Consider the following 20,085-nt stretch of genomic DNA (forward strand, 5'->3'; position numbering starts at 1 on the left):
TGTAGTGGTTTACAGTCACCAGGGGGCGCTGTCCCAGCCATGCAGGCAGTGGGCTGCTCTGCTTGTGCTGTTGTTGGTGAAGCTGAAGTGAAAGCGAGAGTTAAAACACTGAACAGTGTCCACTGAGCTTCTCATGCTATTCTCATGCTCAAAGAAGTTTAACAGGAAGGACGACTCGTCCATCAGGCGTCCAGCTGTCCGTGACCGTGTCCACAGCAGAGTGTGACCGAGGCTTCATGCTAACACGCACACATGAAGCTAATACCACCACGAGCAGCTGCTCAGTGGATTTGGAGGACAAATGTCTGCAGCTTCTCACAGGCAGTATGCAGAATGTGGATCTCCACAAAGACTGTGGAGAGCTCGTCCCACACTCTAAATCCACACTTGTCTGCACAAAACTTCTCACACGTTCCCGTCACAAGTGTCTTCTAAGTGAAGCTACCAGGTTCAGGTCCAGCTTGTTTATCTGGAGCTGCAGGAGATGATCCATCCTCACAAAGCAACACAGACAGCAGATATGCAAACACACAACACAACCAAAGGATTCTCTATGCATGTCTGTGGCTGATGCTGCTGGAACGAAGCTGTTTGAAACCTTGTTGTTCTGCACTTTGGGACCAGAAGAGGAAACTGAAGCTCTGTGCAGAGGGTCCAATGGAAGCAGCCAAGCGCTGTAAGTGTCTGCTGTACAGGGATGCTGGTTCAGCTGTGGCTCAGTTTCACAGTGTGACTCAATAAAAGCAGCAGGAAATCAAAGCTTGATGCTTTCATCAGTGTGGAAATAAGAAAGTTTCCTGTGACAGACGCTGGAGCTCTTTCACTCTCAGCTTCACAGTTTCAGCTTCAAACTTCTTCCAACATGTTTCTAACACGGCCACATTCCACCTTAATGGAGCTGATATCTTGTGCATCAGCACATTTTCTAAAGGCAGCGATCACATCTTTAGTTTTGGATGTTTAACTGCAGATTGTTTATGTGTTTATAGCACATTAATTACAGCAGCAGCGTTGACCACAGTGCTGTACAAGAATCCAAGATAACGATTAAAATAACTCCTAATATTAATATCACACATCAAATATCAAATAACTCTCATGCTGTATTAAAAGCCAGTGAATACAAATGTGTTTTAAGAGCAGATTTACAGAGACTGACAGCAGGAGCTGGGGCTGTTCGATAGAACGATGTATATATGATGACCATATGAAAACGTCTATCGTTTCATATCACGCTCTTTGTTTCCTGCTTATGTGTTTGTGTTTTCCAGATAAAGCTTTCAAAATAAATCTGAAGATCCTGTTGAGACTTTTCAAAATAAACACAATACAGTACTGCGGTCGCTCGTTTATCGAGTTACGTTCTAAAAATAAGTCTCAGAATGAAGTAGCAGCTTTATGTTTTACAAGTATTATAGAAGTTTTAAGGCAGTTAAACCCTCACTGCACACTTTCTACACTTTTCTCAGACAGGCATGAACATTTTCACACTTTTCTCTCTTGTTTAAACAAAGTTCAAACCTTCATAGAAAAATAAGTTCATTATTAAAGAGTGAAAGCAAAGTGTTTCTGAAACGTGTCAAATCAGCCTTTGCTGGCATTAAATGAGCTTCTGTGTGAGGAGCACTCGTCCATGGCCTGGGCTCCTCGCTGTCAGGTAAAGTTTCATAAAGCTTTTGAGTTTTTCTGCAGATAATGTTGGTGTCCAGCACGATGTTCTTTTTCCTGCGGTCACTGAGCCACAAAGCCAAAGCTGACTCCATCCTTACGATGTTCTTGTTGTGGACAGTTACAACCTTTTTGCCTCCTTGTTGAAACTGATGGTCAGCATCTTCCTCTGCCTTTGGCTGCTACCACAGGTGCAAAACGTCTCGTCATCATTGTTGTTTGTTGGGACAAAACGTACAAACATACAGTGCAGCACTGCAGAGTCACACTGCTGTAAATTTGAACACATTCTGTACTGTACAGGAGACACGGCACGAGATTGGCTGACAATGGTCTACAGCCAATCAGGACGCAGAACACAATGCGCTGTAAAAAACAAAAACATGCAAAATTGCACAAAAAAGATCAGCGAAACAGCGAGGCCGCCAAAGGTGAACTGTGTTACAGCGAGGGACCAGCGTATATGTGGTTGTTGGGACGATAAATGTCTTTGAGCTTGTGTCAGAAGACGAGCTGCAGCTTTCTGGACCAGCTGCAGTCTTGCCAGGCAGGTCCCACTAACTCCAACATATAAGGAGTTACAATAATCCAGCTGGGACGTCATGAAAACGTGGATCGCCCGTTCAAGGTTTTTAAAAGATATAAATGATCTCACCTTAGATAAAAGCCTCAGTTTGAAGAAAGACCGCTGTACAACTGAGCTCAGCTGTTTTTCAAATTGCCGTCAAATATAAGCCCCAAATGTAATACTGCGATTTAATAAAAGAGCTGAACCAGTCTAATAGAGCGCCCTTGATGCCGCCATGCTCCAATGGTGAGGTCAAGATGCTGTGGTCAAGGCAGCGGTCAGATCCAAAAGCACAGCTGAGTCTCCTGATCAGTGGCTGATAAAAGATCATTAAGAACTTTTCAAAGTGCAGTTTCAGTGCTGTGAAGAGCTTTAAAACCAGACTGAAACCTTTACAACAGATTGCAGCTGAACAAATATAATCTTTTACAAAATCTTCGACAGGAAGGGAAGCTTTGAAATAGGCCTGAAATTTGAGCGGACAGAGGATCCAGATCAGGTTTTTAGTACAGGCTGTACAACAGCATGTTTAAAACAGGCTGTACAACACCTGAACTAAGACTGCTGTTAAAAATCGCTAAGATGTCGGAACCAACAACCTTTAAAATCTTTTTAAACACGTGTTGGAACAACATCATTTGGACAAGATGATGTCTTTATAGCATCACATCGTTCCTCCACCTGATCAAACCACACAGGCTCAAACTGATCAAAAACAGCTGAGCAGGTGAATATTTTAGCCCCGGTGCGATCTCGGGCGAGAGTATCGATGATGGCCAAAGGGCAGCGTCCAGCTCTACGGCCGCTGAAGAGCAGACTCAACAGACGCGCGTGATGTGGATCCTACTGCTCTAAAACTGGAGCTTCTTCAATCCATTAAAGAGGACATTAGTACGCTGTTAAAAGAAGAAGTCAGAAATGCATTGAAAGAAGATTTTGACAATATAAGGGCTGACGTGCAAGGACTGAGAAATGAGATCGCTAACAGCATGGCGGCGACGTGCGGCAAAGTTGATGGAGTAAAGGTTAGAGTGAAAGAAGCTGAGGATGGGCTGTCAATGTGGAGCGATGAGGTGACCACCCTGCAGTCTACAGTAGAGAGTATGAAGGAGGAGCTGTCTGACCTGAAGGATAAATGTGATGAAGGCAGGAAGCGAAGAGCTAACATCCACATCATAGGGATCCCAGAGGGCCTGGACTCGAGCTCCTCCACGGCCGTATCCGTGCTACTACGTGAAGTGCTGGGTATGGATAAAGACGTTATTGTCGACCGCTCACACAGGAGCCCTATCCTGAGAAAGCCAGCTGGTAACCCGCACGCCGTCATAGCCGAGCGTCACTACTACCAGGATTGTGTGGCTACGCCGTGCCAGGGCCCAAGCCCCGCTTGAGTTTAACGGACAACCTATTGCAATATTACGACTGGGCGATATGACCCAAAGTTCATATCTCGATATTCTTTAGCTGGATGGCGATATACGATATATATCTCGATATTTTTGAAGCCAGAAAGTACGAACAAAAAGAGAGTTCTTAGTCAAAGCTGTGTCCCAAATCTCACACAGGCACATTTATTAACATACAGCGTAGATGTACATGAAACAATTACTCAGGAATAAATGATCAGCATTTATTAAATAATAATGCTCCATAAATAAAAGAAAACAATGTTGTGTTTGTGCATAACAAAAAGCTCACAATCGTGCAGTCAAAATGTAAACAGACGCTGAGCATAATAACAAGCAGCTGCTCTGTTCCCAGGTTCTACTGCGTGACTGACAGCCTGGAGTTTGAAACCCTCTTTGTAACCGTGTCTCTTACAGGTGCCATTTATGGTCCTTATACACACTCAATACAGTAATATTACGTTGAAGCAGAGTACGTATCACTCCGCGAGGCTCCTCGTAGCTGTAATGCTCCAACAATCCATCAAGCGGTGCGACCTCGTAGCTGAGCAAAGTCGTACCAAAACATCTTTTGAAAGGTTTCTGAGCGCCGTGTAGCACATAAAATCGGTTCGAGGTCAGTAAGCACAACCAGAATTCATCCATAAGCCGCACTGTCGATTTATGAGAAAATTACAGGATTTTAAGTGCAGAAAATATAGTTTATGGTTTTCCTTTGATCTTAGCAAATATCTACGCCTCTAATTGGGACGATCACAGATTTTTCACTAATGTCTTTGCGCGGCTCCCCAATATGTCATCACACAATATCATCTTTGAGGGAGACCTAAACTGCTCATTATCTGCTATGGACCACAGTTCACACAAAAGTACACTTAGTCCAAAGTCAGCATGCGTCATTCAGAGCTTTCTTGATCATTATGGGCTGGCTGATGTATGGAGATTTCATAATCCTGCTTCACATCAATACTCTTTTTTTTCTAATGTCCATAAAACATATATTTGTATAGAAAAACGTCTCCCTTTAGTTACAGAATGTGATTCTAAGACTCTGGTGATTTCTCCTCTTGTTTTTTCAATGTGTATTCCTGATGCCTGCTCCAACTATCAGCCATGGAGATTCAACTCAGTGTTGTTAGCAGATGAAGAGTTTGTCAGTTACAAAAGGTCTCAAAGACATTTTTTTTCTATCAATCAGACCCCAGAGATGACATCATCAGTCATTTGGGAATCTCTAAAAGCATCTGAGAGGCCAAATAATTTCATTTTGTGCCAAACAAAGTGCAACACTGAAAGAACATCATCCATAAATATTGAGTAAGAACTGGACTCTCATACAGCGAGACTCGAATGCCTTTAAACATCAGCTTATCCTGCTGATCCAAGTCCAACAGTGAGTTTGTAAAAACATGTTTGTCAATCATTTTGTTTGGTTTCTGGGGAAAAAGATTCAATAACTTGCTGCTAATACACAACATTTCATCATATTTCCTCATAACCCTCTTTTGTCTGACCATTTGATCCCATTTGAATTTGCAATAAAGGATCCACAGAGTTTGGTGACAATAATGACAGTAGATGTTTGTGTGAAAGTGCTGGAAGCAAATGAGTGTGTGATGTTCTTTCAGTGTTGCACTTTGTAGACGCTCCCTGAGCACTGGTCTCACAGCCAGCTGCACATAGAGACCAGTGTTGTTAGTCCAGGTCAGAAGATGACTTGTTGGAATGAAAACGAGCTTGTAGTTTGTCTGCTTTAATAATGTGACTGGAAAAAGGTGTTGGACTTCAAATATGTCCATTTCTGTCACACTTCACCTTTAAAAGTGAAGCCATGTGGTTCCTGGAAGGAAAAACACGACTTTTTCAAGTCTTTGTCCTGTTTTTATGAGAAATGTACGACTTTAATGTGAAACATTCAGAGTTTTTTTTCTTGTTGTGTTTGTTTGAAGCTGCTTCCTGTTGGCTTCAGCTGTTTGGAGTTTCCATTTTCTAAACTTCTACATTCTGAACCTTCTTCAGCTCTGAACAGATGATGAAACACTGAATGATTTCAAGCACTTTGTCTAATAAACTTACATCTTTCATTCTTTATACAGATTGAAGAACTGTGATTTGTCAGAGATCAGCTGTGATTATCTGGCAGCAGCACTGAAGTCCAACCCCTCCCATCTGAGACAGCTGGACCTGAGCTGGAACAACAAGCTGCAGGATCCAGGAGTGAAGCATCTGTGTGGTTTCCTGGAGAGTCCAGGATGTAAACTTGAAACTCTGAGGTCAGTCAGCATGTTTTAGTTGTGCTGAGATGAATATGATGTGAAAGTTGTGCTGACACTAAACTGCAGACATCAGGCTGATATTATACTGATCCACACTGAGGATCTTCATGGTAAAGTCTGTTTTCTTCTTCTCTGGTTTAGTCCATTGACTGCAGCAGAACAATGTTCACATTTCAAACAGTGATACTCAACGTATGGCCCGCGGCCCACACGCGGCCTGCCCACCTTTCCTGATTCAGAGAGAGGGGACCCTGATTAACTGTGTAGCTTCTTCCTCACAGTTCTAAGTATCAGACACAACAATGAATAATCCACAGCTGACTGTCTTTAGCAGGTCAAAGGTCACGGCACACAGCAGACAGTCAGAAATATTCTAACTCTGATCATTTATCAGTTGTGACACTGTGAGACTTGATCAGAGGTGTGATCATCACAGCAGAGGCCTTTGTGTCAAAGTCACTGAGGATCAAACAGAAACACATGAAGCAGATTTTCCTCTTCTGGCTTTTTATAGCAGATAACCTTCAAAATATTCTGCAGTCGATCAAAAACTGAAGCAAACCATGAAGCAACATGTGAACATGAGCTGATGCTGCTGAAGTGAAGCAAAGTTACAGAGGTTTGATTACAGACACAGCTGAGAGTTTGTAATCTGTCATCATTTTAAAAAGTTTCCATGGAACAGCAGAAATGAGGCTTTACTGTCAGAGGCCGACAGCACTGAACACAACAGCAGACTGGTGGCTAATAAACAGTGAATGATGCAGAAACAGATGTTTGAAGCTGTTCTTGGAGTACACTGAGAGAGAGAGAGCTGTGCAGGCAGGAACAGCCAAAGTCAGAGAGAATTCATGAGCATATTGATCAAACGTGAAGCAGAGTTTGGATCTTCTTTTGCTGCTGCTTCACTCAGTTTTGGTTGGAGACAGATGAAACCTGCAGCTTCAGGATCTGTGAGCTGTCCACTTTCAGCCCCGACGGCGTGTCCGTGTACGTGCCGTCGAGTGAACGATCCACGCTCTGTGTTTCCATCTTTGTGTGTTTAGCTGCTCTCATTTACTGTTTTATCTGTTTGCTGCTTGTTGAAATAGTTTGTGAGCTTTAACCTGAGATTCTGGCAAAATACATTTATATTAAACATCGATTCAGGATTGAATGAATCAACATCGTTTTATTCAAATTAAAACCATTTAAACGGGAACATGAATTTTTTACAGCCGCCTCTAATGCTGGGTAATGTCAGCTGGTCCATGTGCAGCTGGCTGTGAGGCTCAGGGAGCGTCTACAAAGTGCAACACTGAAAGAACATCATCCATAAATATTGAGTAAGAACTGGACTCTCATACAGCGAGACTCAAATGCCTTTAAACATCAGCTTATCCTGCTGATCCAAGTCCAACACTGAGTTTGTAAAAACATGTTTGTCAATCATTTTGTTTGGTTTCTGAGGAAAATGATTCAATAACTTGCTGCTAATACACAACATTTCATCATATTTCCTCATAACCCTCTTTTGTCTGACCATTTGATCCCATTTGAATTTGCAATAAAGGATCCACAGAGTTTGGTGACAATAATGACAGTAGATGTTTGTGTGAAAGTGCTGCAAGCAAATGAGTGTGTGATGTTCTTTCAGTGTTGCACTTTGTAGACGCTCCCTGAGCACTGGTCTCACAGCCAGCTGCACATAGAGACCAGTGTTGTTAGTCCAGGTCAGAAGATGACTTGTTGGAATGAAAATGAGCTTGTAGTTTGTCTGCTTTAATAATGTGACTGGAAAAAGGTGTTGGACTTCAAATATGTCCATTTCTGTCACACTTCACCTTTAAAAGTGAAGCCATGTGGTTCCTGGAAGGAAAAACACGACTTTTTCAAGTCTTTGTCCTGTTTTTATGAGAAATGTACGACTTTAATGTGAAACATTCAGAGTTTTTTCTCTTGTTGTGTTTGTTTGAAGCTGCTTCCTGTTGGCTTCAGCTGTTTGGAGTTTCCATTTTCTAAACTTCTACATTCTGAACCTTCTTCAGCTCTGAACAGATGATGAAACACTGAATGATTTCAAGCACTTTGTCTAATAAACTTACATCTTTCATTCTTTATACAGATTGATGGACTGTGGTTTGTCAGAGATCAGCTGTGATTATCTGGCAGCAGCACTGAAGTCCAACCCCTCCCATCTGAGAGAGCTGGACCTGTGGGGAAACAACAAGCTGCAGGATCCAGGAGTGAAGCATCTGTGTGGTTTCCTGGAGAGTCCAGGATGTAAACTTGAAACTCTGAGGTCAGTCAGCATGTTTTAGTTGTGCTGAGATGAATATGATGTGAAAGTTGTGCTGACACTAAACTGCAGACATCAGGCTGATATTATACTGATCCACACTGAGGATCTTCATGGTAAAGTCTGTTTTCTTCTTCTCTGGTTTAGTCCATTGACTGCAGCAGAACAATGTTCACATTTCAAACAGTGATACTCAACGTATGGCCCGCGGCCCACACGCGGCCTGCCCACCTTTCCTGATTCAGAGAGAGGGGACCCTGATTAACTGTGTAGCTTCTTCCTCACAGTTCTAAGTATCAGACACAACAATGAATAATCCACAGCTGACTGTCTTTAGCAGGTCAAAGGTCACGGCACACAGCAGACAGTCAGAAATATTCTAACTCTGATCATTTATCAGTTGTGACACTGTGAGACTTGATCAGAGGTGTGATCATCACAGCAGAGGCCTTTGTGTCAAAGTCACTGAGGATCAAACAGAAACACATGAAGCAGATTTTCCTCTTCTGGCTTTTTATAGCAGATAACCTTCAAAATATTCTGCAGTCGATCAAAAACTGAAGCAAACCATGAAGCAACATGTGAACATGAGCTGATGCTGCTGAAGTGAAGCAAAGTTACAGAGGTTTGATTACAGACACAGCTGAGAGTTTGTAATCTGTCATCATTTTAAAAAGTTTCCATGGAACAGCAGAAATGAGGCTTTACTGTCAGAGGCCGACAGCACTGAACACAACAGCAGACTGGTGGCTAATAAACAGTGAATGATGCAGAAACAGATGTTTGAAGCTGTTCTTGGAGTACACTGAGAGAGAGAGAGCTGTGCAGGCAGGAACAGCCAAAGTCAGAGAGAATTCATGAGCATATTGATCAAACGTGAAGCAGAGTTTGGATCTTCTTTTGCTGCTGCTTCACTCAGTTTTGGTTGGAGACAGATGAAACCTGCAGCTTCAGGATCTGTGAGCTGTCCACTTTCAGCCCCGACGGCGTGTCCGTGTACGTGCCGTCGAGTGAACGATCCACGCTCTGTGTTTCCATCTTTGTGTGTTTAGCTGCTCTCATTTACTGTTTTATCTGTTTGCTGCTTGTTGAAATAGTTTGTGAGCTTTAACCTGAGATTCTGGCAAAATACATTTATATTAAACATCGATTCAGGATTGAATGAATCAACATCGTTTTATTCAAATTAAAACCATTTAAATGGGAACATGAATTTTTTACAGCCGCCTCTAATGCTGGGTAATGTCAGCTGGTCCATGTGCAGCTGGCTGTGAGGCTCAGGGAGCGTCTACAAAGTGCAACACTGAAAGAACGTCATCCATAAATATTGAGTAAGAACTGGACTCTCATACAGCGAGACTCAAATGCCTTTAAACATCAGCTTATCCTGCTGATCCAAGTCCAACACTGAGTTTGTAAAAACATGTTTGTCAATCAGTTTCTTTGGTTTCTGAGGAAAAAGAGTCAATAACTTGCTGCTAATACACAACATTTCATCATATTTCCTCATAACCCTCTTTTGTCTGACCATTTGATCCCATTTGAATTTGCAATAAAGGATCCACAGAGTTTGGTGACAATAATGACAGTAGATGTTTGTGTGAAAGTGCTGGAAGCAAATGAGTGTGTGATGTTCTTTCAGTGTTGCACTTTGTAGACGCTCCCTGAGCACTGGTCTCACAGCCAGCTGCACATAGAGACCAGTGTTGTTAGTCCAGGTCAGAAGATGACTTGTTGGAATGAAAATGAGCTTGTAGTTTGTCTGCTTTAATAATGTGACTGGAAAAAGGTGTTGGACTTCAAATATGTCCATTTCTGTCACACTTCACCTTTAAAAGTGAAGCCATGTGGTTCCTGGAAGGAAAAACACGACTTTTTCAAGTCTTCGTCCTGTTTTTATGAGAAATGTACGACTTTAATGTGAAACATTCAGAGTTTTTTCTCTTGTTGTGTTTGTTTGAAGCTGCTTCCTGTTGGCTTCAGCTGTTTGGAGTTTCCATTTTCTAAACTTCTACATTCTGAACCTTCTTCAGCTCTGAACAGATGATGAAACACTGAATGATTTCAAGCACTTTGTCTAATAAACTTACATCTTTCATTCTTTATACAGATTGTGGAGCTGTGGTTTGTCAGAGATCAGCTGTGATTATCTGGCAGCAGCACTGAAGTCCAACCCCTCCCATCTGAGAGAGCTGGACCTGTACAAAAACAACAAGCTGCAGGATCCAGGAGTGAAGCATCTGTGTGGTTTCCTGGAGAGTCCAGGATGTAAACTTGAAACTCTGGGGTCAGTCAGCATGTTTTAGTTGTGCTGAGATGAATATGATGTGAAAGTTGTGCTGACACTAAACTGCAGACATCAGGCTGATATTATACTGATCCACACTGAGGATCTTCATGGTAAAGTCTGTTTTCTTCTTCTCTGGTTTAGTCCATTGACTGCAGCAGAACAATGTTCACATTTCAAACCTTCAAAGAAGAAGAAAAATCCTCCACTGGAAAATTCACTGTGAAACTCTCAAACTCTTCATTGCACCTTAAAGTCTGTCTGACACTGAAATCCAAAGCAAAATGTGCGTTTGCTTTACAGACAGCAGTCCAACACAAACATACACACATCATCCAAAACACAGTCCAACATCCAAATCTCCTCCACTGCCAGCATGAATGATGGGAAAGAGAAGGAGGAACACTCTGACATTCAGGGTTAGAATGAGTTTCATCAAGCAGACTGTGAAGATCAAAGCTGCATTAGAAAGCTTACATGAATGAATGAGTGGACAGAAGTGGACAGAGATCATCTGAAGCACTTCAAAGGCTTTAAATCAGCACATTTCTCTTTATTCTTTATCAACTCTGTTAGTTTCTCTCAGTTTTCTGTGGAATGAAGCTAACAGCAGGCTAATAAGATGCTGACCAATAGGTTTCTATTAAAGGTTGTAATTTGTATATGAAAAAGTGCTTTGGCTCAGCAGGGATCAGCTTACAGGTAGAATACAGCTGCTGGATGGGATTAGCATGTCATAGCTATCTACCAAACTGCTAACTGGGGGATTTCAGGCCATCTATGGATCATTTTTGCTAACTGTTTATTCAGCTTAGGCTCACAGGGCTGCAGCCTGTGCCCTAGCTGTCATAGGGCAAGAGGCGTGGTCCACCTGCACAGGTGAGCAGTCCATCACAGGGCCAACAGAGAGCGACAGAGAAGCACTCCCTCACATCCACACCTACAGCCAATGTAGAAGCACCAATGAACCTAAGCAGCATTTCATTGGACTGTGGGAGAACATCCAACCTCCACAGAAAGGCCCAGCTGACCAACAAGCTTCAACCTACAACCTTCTTGCTCTAAGGCACTAGTGCTAACCACTTTTGCCCATTTCAGCCCAAATCCTGCATCTTCCTGTTTCTGACTCCAGGCCAGCTCCACTAACACTTTCTCATCAGACACTGCCACCTAGTGGAGGAAGTCTTAGTTCCATTTGAAGCTTCAGATTACAGTTAGTTCCTTTACAAAGAGGTGGAGGTGGTGGGGCCACAGCACCATCATCACTGAGTGCCATAGGACACTTAACCTTTGTTTCCATATGCTGGGAACTTCCTGTTGTTCCAAGGAGGACTGGAAAATGTGTGAAAATCTCCCAGTCAGTTCCTCACAGCACACTTCAATCATTTCCCTCCCACAGCATCAGGACCAGGGCTTTTTCTCTCTTTGGTCCCACTAAGAGATTTCCACACAAACACCTCATCAGTGGGACTCTCAGAGCTACCAGCCCTTTGCTACAATCACAAAGCTCTTCATTGAAATCAATGATATCAAAGCTGGAATCAAATGAGTCCAAGTCTTCTGCTGATTCAGCATCACATTCATCTTTGCTCCTTGTTCTGCATCCCCACCATGGACTTCATTCCTTTCCAAGCCAGCCTTGAGTGTCCTTTATTCAGCTCATCCTCTGCTTTACTTTTACACCTGATTTTAGCTGCTTTATCTCTCTTTCAACAGGTTTCTGTGCCTCAATCTTTTTCTTCTCTCCCTCATAACAAGACAGCTTCTTCTGCCTGAGAACATGTTGGAGTGATTTACTAATCCAGGGCTGCTTATTGGGGAAAATACTTCCTGTTTCCAAAGTAATCCCCATTTTTCCCAGAAAGAAATGTCAGTAGAAATCGATGATCTAAGTGAGAACATGAGCCTTTAAAAAGTCCCAGTGGGTGCAGTCAAAGCAGTCCCTCAGTCCCAGTATAGAGTCTTTGGTCCAGACTGGAACAACTGTGTGCCCAGTTTGAGCTCTCTTCAGTGCTGTGACCTGACAGACCCAGAGGGGCCATCACATCACATTTAGAAGCTCCCCTGATGGAGCCACAACACATGTCCAATACTTAGTCTGTCTTGTTGGACCAACTGGAAGAAATGATTCAAGGACTTAGTCACAGAACAGAGATTCAAATCTCCAAAATCCAACTGGCTGCATCAGGACATATAGTCTGAAACTCTGCACAGTTTCCTGTTTGAAGCTGCTTCCTGTTGGCTTCAGCTGTTTGGAGTTTCCATTTTCTAAACTTCTACATTCTGAAGCTTCTTCAGCTCTGAACAGATGATGAAACACTGAATGATTTCAAGCACTTTGTCTAATAAACTTACATCTTTCATTCTTTATACAGATTGATGGACTGTGGTTTGTCAAAGATCAGCTGTGATTATCTGGCAGCAGCACTGAAGTCCAACCCCTCCCATCTGAGAGAGCTGTACCTGTATGGAAACAACCTGAAGGATCCAGATGTGAAGCAGCTGTCTGATCTTCAGCAGAGTCCAGACTACAGACTGGAGACTCTGCTGTAAGTAGAGTGATGGAGTGAGTGGGTGGTGCTGTCAGCAGTATTGTACTAAACACAGTCAGTATGAAACAAAGATCCAGTGTTTCCTGTAAAGCTGCAGCTTCTCAGTGAAGCTGTGAGAGGAGAACGGTGACAGGCTTCAGGATTGGACACAAACACTTCCTGTTTCTCACCTTTATGGTCACCATAGTAACGGCTGACACGCTCTGATCAAACACTGTCAACAGCCAATCAGCTCTCTGAACAAAGCAGCACGCAGACCAATGACTGCATTGATTTCCAAGTTTAAAGCAGTGAAGAACACAGTCTGTAGGTGAGGAAGAATTTAGTGAGAGCAGATGTTTGGATGGAATTCCTCCAGTTAACAGCTGGAACCGTCCATCTGGATTGTTGGGCTTGTTGTTGGGGTTCCTACAGAGCTCAGAGTGGACACACCAAGGTTCTTCTAATGAATGAAAGTCCAAACTCAAACTAGGAGGGAAAAACATTTTCAGCAACTTCAATAAAAATCCAAAGATTAGAAAAAGTGAAGCAACAATGAGTCCTAGTACAGTCCCAGCACTGACGTCCCTGCTGCTCTTTATACTGGATGTGCTGCATCACTGACTGACAGCTGATGAAGAGTCTCTGGAAACACTCGTTTATCTCCTCTGCTCTTCCTCCTTCTCTCTGCAGGTGGAGGTGATGATGGTAAACAGGACGGTGTGTGTGCTGAGAGAGGAGCAGCTGTGTCCTGATGATCCAGAGAGGTTGAAGCAGCAGCAGCTTGTGTGTAGAGACGCTCTGACTGGGCCATGTTACTGGGAGGTGGAGAGGAGAGCTTCATCCAGCAGTGACTGACAGAGGAATGAAGTGCAGATGACTGTCAGTGCTGCAGAGTGAACTGCTCTGAGAACAGCTCCACTGTCAGACACAATGTAGAGTCCAGCATCAGCCCTGTGTGTCCCTCTGGATCTGACAGAGGATCATCAGTGTATCTGGACTGCTCTGCTGCTGCTCTGTCCTTCTACAGTCTCTGCACAGTCTCTGTCTCACTCTGGAAAGATTTTACAACTTGTTGTAATTACAGAACGTTAATATAATATTCAAACATGTGATCTTCTCTTTATTTCTGAATCTTTACCAAATAAAGAAAAACCAAACTAACAAACAGAAGCTGTCGTGTCCTTTTTCACCACATCTGTGAATCTTTTCTGTGTTTTTCCTCTTTTCCTCCTTCCTGCAGCTCCATCTTCATCATTCTGTGTCCAGTATATGTGAACACGTCCAAAGCATCTGAGCCTCATGTTACCCGTTTGTGTGAGTTACGCCTGTCGTTGTGTTGTGGTGTATAAATAAGGGGCAGGAGACAGCGCTGGATCTCTGAGTTCTTTACTCTCAATTTCTGCAACATCTGCAATATCTAGAAATGCAAACCTGTGAGCTGTGTGTGTTGTGCGTCTGCTCGGCCACCTCTCCTCCGGCCGTGCTGGAAGCAGCTGTGCGTTTGACAGTTTTATCGACTCGACAATAATCGAACAAATTAAATGTTCAAAAATATCAACTTAAGCACTTCAAAGTCAACAAAAAGCTTAAAACAATGAAATAATATTTCACTGACAAAACAACAGCTCATAAGAACGATACACAAAATAATACAGAAACAAACAAATAAAAGTTATTAACCAGGATCCATGTTTTTGTCACAAACACTGAATCAGCTGATTCACTCTTTATGTTTCTGAGTTTGTTTTGTGATTATAGTTCTGGTTTCTGTTTCTGTGTCTTCACTGTGTCCCACGTCTCCTTACTTTGGACTCTGTGTTATATTTCCTGTTTTACTTTGACAGTCCCATGTTACTGTTTCCTGTCTCGTGTGTGTAATTGGTCCCAGCTGTGTTTCCCTCCTGCCTCCCGTTCCCTGATTACTAAACTGCGTCCACGCCGCCGGCGCTCCTCTCCACAGCTGGATTCCAGGATTTCAGAGCATCCAGCTGTGGTGAGTGATGGAGACACTTTCTCTGCTCCCTCAGTAATCAGGACAGTTTATTAAACATCAGAGGACATAAAGGACTGTTTTTCACCTGCCCGTTCTGAACCTGGACATTAAAGACTGCTGGCTTCAAGGACATTAATCCCAGTGTCAGCCAGCCAATAACAGCCTGTGTTTTTCAGCTCTTTAGGAGTCAGAAATGAGAAAGACACAGACTGCTAACCTCTCCCTGCAGGAAATAAGCTCCGCCTCTTCCTTTCCTGTATATGAGTGATTCTGACATGAGACACAATGAGTTTCCTGTTTATTGTGACTTAAAGCGAGCAGCAAAGACACTAAACTGTGTGTTTCCAGCTGAAGCTGCTTTTTGTGTTGCTCCCACAATCCTGTCTGAAACAGTCAGTGAGGAAAACTCAGTTTATGCTTCCAAGCTCATTGTGAGAGGGCACATTGTGTTCCTGCAAGTGCTGATTTTGTCTGCATCCCTGAGTTTAGTGAGCTGCCTCCAAGGACTTGTGAAGCCCAGTGTGTTAAGGCTGCATCTCCCAGATGTTTCCACCTTTCCAGCACAGACGATAAATGTTCCCACAAAGGCTCAAAGACGGTTTGATTTTGTGAGTGTTGGCCTCAAGAGATTGCTCAGTGAGCACCTGAGTGTTTCTGGGACATCGGACACTAACTGGAACTTCAAGTCTGGTTCTGAAGCTGCACATGCAAAGACTGTTTCTGGTTGTAGAGACCTGGCTGTTCCAGGGATTGTAACCTCCCCAGAGGCTGAGCTGCTGACCTCAGCTGACTCTGGAGCCTTGAAGGTAACTAAGTTTGCACCGCTCGGGTGAGCCATCTCAGCTGCAACAGCCTCCACAGAGAGCTCACGCAAGCTCACCCAGCCTGCTGAGGATTTTATGCTGCTGCAGCCCAAAAGGCATCCTGAGCTGGCTGACAGCCACCCACAGCTTCAGCTGCCTCAGCCAGGGGTCTCCACACCTGCTGGCCCTGCATCTGCTCTGACTGGGGGCTCCGGAGAGCCGCGCCAGCCATCCATCTCTGCTGGGGCTCCTGTTTGAGAATGTAGGAGTGTAAACTTCAAATATCTGCTCGGTTTGTCAAGATATCACATATTTGCAAAAGTGCTCTGACGTTTTTGGAGACGTCTGTTACCCACCATCTGGATAGCTAACCGGGAGGTCGAGGGTCATTAGAGCCGGCGAGAACAGCGGACTCCCGGCACATAGTTTTTGGACCCCCACGGCCTTTGGCTGTTCAGGTTTAAACATGATATATAAGTCACTTAGATCACGTAAAAATGTTATCGTTTGGCTTTTTTCAGTGTTGTTTGTTTGGTTTGGCTGAAGTTACAGTTTTCACACAGCTGAATAAACGCCAAACAGAAAAGTGATTAAACAGAAGTGTGAGGCGGTCGAGAGTTTACTCCAGTGTCCTGTTAGATTTTAGACAGCAAGGAGCAGACGGCTGAGTTTATTAAACTCCACTGAGACAGCGGTGACGCGGATCTGAAGGCCAGACCGTCACAGCCGCTCACTTCCCGCCTACCCGACCTTTGGAGGACCCGGCCCACGTAGACCTTGAAGGCCGGGTCCTCAGGAGGATGCAGCCTTTGAGTTTGGACACGCCATGACACATGATGTTCTACAGCTGATGTGTTTAAATGAGCTCTACAGGTGAACAGACTTATTAACGTTACCAGCATAATAAACTGTCCTGTCACTGAAGGTGTCTGCCCAACAAGGACGTGGTGCTGAATGCATCCAGACCCCTGCTTGACTGTCTTTGCAGCTTCGGTCAAAGGTACAGTGTCCACTGTGACCCTGAGAGCAGGACACAGCCAGAGGTGAGTCAGCAGTTACAAACTAAATGCTGCTGACATGAATCAAACTGCTGGATAACCCACTGCTCATGAAAATGGCACCTTTCTGTTGCTTTTTGAGATTACTGAGAATATTTGAATTGTGACTCAGATGGCAGATCCAGGCTCTCAGCCTCCAGCTGAAACTTCCAGTCCTCCCCCAGCCAGAAGCTCTGATGCTGGGCTGAGAGACTTTGATCCTTCCCTGGATCCAGAAATCCAGGAGGGAGAAGGAGAACAGGACCTCCTTCCTGATCTGGAGAGGCCTGAGGGAAAGAAAGATGGAGCAGACAGAGCTTTGAACAAATCCAAACCTCCTGAGCTTCACCTCCACAAAGGTGCAGACACTGATGCACAGATTCACATGTGACACCTGCAGCGTCCAGCTTGTGCCGCTGACATTATCTCCACTCTGATACAAGCCTCATTCACTCGCTCACACACGTTCATACAATCACCTTTTCCTCACAGTCACACACATGAATGTAATGAGGGGAACTCGGGCTTCACTGTCATTCCTCAGGATACTTTGATATGCAGACTGGAGGCTCTGTGGATGAAACACCGACTGTCTGAACCACTCTGAAGTGTTCATGATGGACTTCATCCTGATTAACACTACAATACTTGTTAGAGGCCTTTTATATGTAATAATATTCTTTTCCATTAAAGCTCTGAACATTCTCACTCTTTCTTGACCAGGTGTGACAGGTGAAGGACACCGGCGAATAGGAGGACAGAAGCTGAGAGCCATTAGTCACATGACTTCAGCTGCTGCTGCCTCACCAACCACTGGCCCCTCGGTGAGTCTAGAGTTACAGCAGTGACCACAGGAAGTGCACACGTGTGATCTAAAGCTACATGTGGGCCTGTGACCATCAGTCTTCTCACTGTGGTAGACGGGTTTGTGAGTCCCTGTGATGCTGGGAGTGTCCAGGACAGTCGCTCCTGATCGGGTCTCTCATGGAAAGCTGGTCCCAGGAATTCCTGGAAAATTCCTCCACAAAAGAGAACTGGGAACATAAGTGCAGAGTGACAGAGGTGCTCAGCAACCCTGCTGTTATATGGGAATAGAACCAGAATAGTCGGCAACCACTTGAGTTAAGTTAGCCAAAGAGATGCGACTCAGACTGACTTCATCATGTTGGCAACGTGTCTGCATTGATAAACTCCAGTTATTGACAAATCAGAGAATAATTCCAGTCGTTCAGAGACAGATTGTGATTGTTTGGAGGATGTAATCGTTTCCCTTCAGGGAGCGTGTTGGACGCTCAGTGTCCGGGTGATTAGCTGATGCAACTACTTAGAATCAGTTTGTGAATATGAAGAAAATCAGTGCAGTCACTGGACAAACTCTGATTCTTCCTAGTTTCACTCTTGTTTCAGTCCAGTGTGACTGAGGTGGTAAAAAATGATCTGACTTTTAGCCACACAGCTGTCTGCTAGAGAAAAAGCCTTTGTGCACAACTTTCTTAAAGGCAAACGGCACCATGTTCACTGCAGCTGCAGCAAACGCAGCAAAGAGTGAAAGTTGGACTGAGAATGTTGTGACTGTTTCATGAGAAAGAGCAGGAAAACAAGCATCACACACCCAGACACAGTGCTGGGATTAGAATTAGACTTTAGAGCCAAATGTAGGACAAAAGCTTTAATATGAAAGAGGAAAACCCAACAACAGCCAGAGCATGAAGCTCAAATCTATACCAATCACCAAGAAAGCTGACAGGCCTGTGACACGTCAGAGACGCCGTTCAAATCATAAAGAAGTTGGTTTATTGACAAAATGTAAAAAACCAAAAGAATCAAGTCAACCTTCAGTTTCGAGCGAGTAGACCAATCAGGCACAGCAGCAGCTCTAGAATAAGCAACAATTTGATGTATTACAAACAACCTTTCATATACACACATACATATGGCTCATATGCTGTTTAAAAAGGGCTCAAAGACCCAACAGATTACACAAAGTACAAAAACACTTTCATTCAGACAACAGTCAGCTGTGCACGAGACAGAGAGCCGACTACAGTTAGTAACATGGACTCACTTTGTTTCAGACACGACACAAAGTAACACAAAGCCACAAAGAGCAGAAACATCAAAAAGGAGGCAGAGCAGCAGCAACTCTCCATGAGCTGTGAGGCTAACAGCCACCCACACTTCCTGTGATGCATAATGAAAACAACATTAACCTGAAGGATGATAACAACAGAAAGAAGTCTAAGCTAACGTTACACAGCGCTCACACAGCGCTGACTGTACAGGCCTCACACAGCTACGACCTGCATCCACAACACCTGATTCTACTGAACACAAACAAGTTAATGATACATGAGCAATCCAGGGAAGGCTTCCAGGAAGGTGAGGATCCAAAGACAGCTCTACAACAGCATCAGTCAGCAACAATGTTACTGATCACTGACTCTTTCATCCTTTTATACTCAATCAAAAAGTGCTGTGTTCACATTTGTTTCTGCTGAAATCCAGAGACTGAAAATGCGTCTTTTTAAAGTTTGAATAAACTGACTGAACTTCTCACGAGTCCAACCGTGAGGAACACTTCCCCCCATGACACATCACAGGAGAACGTCTCAGTGGAGGGGGGACAGTAGCTCAGTTTAGGCAGTCACACTCAGAATCGATGCCTCCAGTCAGGGTCAAACGTGGTCCTCAGAAACCTGCAGATGTTTGGGCCAAGCTCTCACTGGTCTCTGCGTCTGTAGACTGAGCTGATGTTTCTCCAGGTGTCTGGTAAAAGGACGATGCTGCTGTCCAATGAGGCGAGGAGAGAAGTAGCCAAACAGGCGAGAGCCGTGAAGGAGGAACGGCGGGCAGCTCTGGATGCCCGACATAAATACCTGATGAGCAGGCTGGCCGACGCCGGCAGCCTGGAGGAGGCGGCGGTGGAAGACGCCATCGTCTCTGATGACAGAGTAAGTTCAGAGACGTGATCCTTCCTCAGAGTTGAACCTTTGAGTCATTAATGTCTGATTCTTCCAGTTCAGTCTGATCCATGAATTCTTTGCTGCAAACGGATCCAAGAAGCTGATTTTCTTCTATCAGGATGTCAAACAGGTAACTTTGATCACATTTCAATGACTGACACATGAAGGTCTAACCGCTCTTCATAATCTGCTGTCCTGTTTGTTGCAGCGTACTTTGTATTCATATCTTTTAATATCTGCCTTTCTCCCAGAGTCTGTCCTCCCGTCAGTCT

General features: G+C 44.0%; 2 protein-coding genes across 2 annotated transcripts in view; both read left to right on the plus strand.

Moving 5' to 3' along the window:
• The window catches only part of LOC309700359 (NACHT, LRR and PYD domains-containing protein 1-like), a gene marked incomplete at its 5' end in the record, with an annotated part of 31,946 nt that extends 21,372 nt beyond the window's left edge, over nt 1–10,574 (plus strand). The window contains 2 exons of the mRNA XM_082523880.1: nt 8,023–8,199; nt 10,307–10,574. Coding sequence (XP_082380006.1) covers nt 8,023–8,199; nt 10,307–10,502 — 373 coding nt within the window. The 3' untranslated portion in view covers nt 10,503–10,574. The remainder of the gene's footprint in view (nt 1–8,022; nt 8,200–10,306) is intronic.
• Nucleotides 1–14,173, plus strand: part of LOC309701482 (uncharacterized protein) — a 2,150,955-nt gene extending 2,136,782 nt beyond the window's left edge. Inside the window, exon 30 of the mRNA XM_082525718.1 lies at nt 13,708–14,173. Coding sequence (XP_082381844.1) covers nt 13,708–13,717 — 10 coding nt within the window. The 3' untranslated portion in view covers nt 13,718–14,173. The remainder of the gene's footprint in view (nt 1–13,707) is intronic.
• Nucleotides 14,174–20,085: the final 5,912 nt, after the last annotated feature.

Source organism: Aulonocara stuartgranti (genome assembly GCF_965226115.1).
Source record: "Aulonocara stuartgranti genome assembly, chromosome: 23".
Lineage (NCBI taxonomy): Eukaryota > Metazoa > Chordata > Actinopteri > Cichliformes > Cichlidae > Aulonocara > Aulonocara stuartgranti.